The sequence below is a fragment of the Rhinolophus hipposideros genome (assembly GCF_964194185.1).
Source record: "Rhinolophus hipposideros genome assembly, chromosome: 10".
In the NCBI taxonomy this organism is placed as follows: Eukaryota; Metazoa; Chordata; class Mammalia; order Chiroptera; family Rhinolophidae; genus Rhinolophus; species Rhinolophus hipposideros.
In genome coordinates this window covers 11,946,485-11,948,663 of record NC_138056.1, presented here as the reverse complement: position 1 = coordinate 11,948,663, position 2,179 = coordinate 11,946,485, and the positions used below count along the sequence as shown (strand labels likewise).

General features: G+C 37.7%; 1 protein-coding gene across 1 annotated transcript; it reads left to right on the top strand.

Moving 5' to 3' along the window:
• Positions 1–965: 965 nt before the first annotated feature.
• On the top strand, positions 966–1,907 carry LOC308503356 (olfactory receptor 5AS1; the record flags this gene model as incomplete). The annotated part of the gene is made up of 1 exon (XM_081062678.1): positions 966–1,907. One exon carries the CDS (start codon positions 966–968, stop codon positions 1,905–1,907), a length of 942 nt encoding a protein of 313 aa, XP_080918804.1.
• Positions 1,908–2,179: the final 272 nt, after the last annotated feature.

Genomic DNA, 2,179 nt, shown 5'->3' with positions numbered 1-2,179 from the left:
AAAAATAAAATTTTGCCTCTAAGGATTTTGGCAGTTCTCATAATTGTAACAGGTGTTGTCCACTGAGCCACATGCATTCCCTTTCAGCTTGAAAGGAATTAATACCATCTCTTAATGTGCATAGCTTTCAAAGAGCAACTGCATCTTGAAACACCACCTCTGAAAAACATCCTCTAATATCAACAATAATTTCTAATTACTTCTTTTAAAGAAAATTACCAAAAGGAAAACAAACCAAACATGTCAAAGAAAATGCCATAACTGTGATTTTATTGTCATTTTACTTGCTTCCTTAGAAGAGAGAAACAAGTTATTCTTGGTTCATCAATCATTCAAGTCAACTCACCTACTACGTCCGACCATTAAAGTCGTGAATTTTTTGCAACGATGTTGCTAACCTTTTTTTTATATCAGAGGGATTATTCATTATGAATTTGTACCAACTGGACAAACAGGTAACCAAGTTTACTGTTTGGAAGTGCTGGAAAGGCTGCATGAAAAAGTTAAACAACCTGAACTTTTTACCAACGATTCATGGTTCTTGCATCATGACAATGCCTCACTCGGCATTGTCTGTGAGGGAATTTTTAGCCAGTAAACAAATAGCTGTATTGGAACACCATCCCTACTCAACTTATCTGGCCCCCAATGACTTCTTTCTTTACTTGAAGATAAAGGGAATATTGAAAGAAAGACATTTTGATGAAATTCAGGACATCAAGGGTAATACAACGACAGTTCTGATGGCCATTCCAGAAAAAGGGTTCTAAAATTGCTTTGAAGGGTGGACTAGGCGCTGACATCGGTGCACAGCTTCCCAAGGGGAATACTTCAAATGTGACTATAGAGATATCCAGCAATGAGGTATGTTACACTTTTTCTAGGGTGAGTTCCCGAACGTAATTGTCAGAACTTGTATTCTGACACCATCTATTTTGGATGAGAAAAACAAGAAAACCAAGAAGATGTTGGACAGTAATTATACCATGCCATCTGAGTTCCTACTTGTTGGATTCACAGATTATCTACCTCTCAGAGTCACACTATTCTTGGTATTTCTCATAGTATATACACTAACTGTGGTGGGAAATATGGGTTTAATAATCTTAGTTAATATCAGTTCAAGCCTGCATACCCCCATGTATTTTTTTCTCAGCAACTTGTCTTTTCTAGACATCAGCTATTCTACAGCAATCACTCCTAAAATGCTGGTGAATTTTTTAACATCCAGGAAAATCATCTCTCTCTATGGCTGTGCACTACAAATGTTTTTCTTTGCTTGTTTTGCTGATGCTGAGTGCCTTGTCCTGGCAGCAATGGCATATGACCGCTATGCAGCCATCTGCAACCCGCTGCTCTACCCTACACTTATGTCTAAGAGAGTCTGTACCTGCTTCATTGTGTTGGCATACTTCAGTGGAAGCATGACTTCGATGGTACATGTCTGCCTCATATTCAGGCTGCCATTTTGTGGCTCCAATATTGTCAACCACTTTTTCTGTGATATCCCACCTCTTCTGGCTTTATCATGTGCAGACACCCATCTCAATGAGCTTCTGCTCTTTGCCTTGTGTGGTTTCATCCAGACCAGTACTTTCGTAGTCATATTTATCTCTTACTTTCGTATCCTCATCACTATTTTGAGCATCAAGTCCTCAGGTGGCAGAAGCAAAACATTCTCTACCTGTGCTTCCCATCTCATAGCAGTCACTTTATTCTACGGAACACTCCTGTTTATGTACTTACGTCCCACCACCAGCTATTCCCTAAACACTGATAAGGTAGTTGCTCTGTTTTATACTGTTGTTTTTCCCATGTTTAACCCAATAATCTACAGCTTCAGAAACAAGGATGTAAAAAACGCCCTCAAAAAACTATTAGAAAGAAACTGGATTTTCAATGAATAAGAATTTAATTCATTGAAAAATACTTAAGGCATATCCTGCTCTTTCAATCTCATTATCAATACCATGTTTCCCTGAAAATAAGACCTAACCGGAAAATAAGCACTCGCATGATTTTTCAGGATTCTCATAATATAAAATAAGCCCTAATGAGTCTTTTGGAGCAAAAATTAATATAAGATCTGGTTTTATTTTGGGGGAAAATACGGTACTATGCCATGAATACCTTATACGTCAACTATTTTAAATTGATCACTGTTTTCCCGAAATAAAGA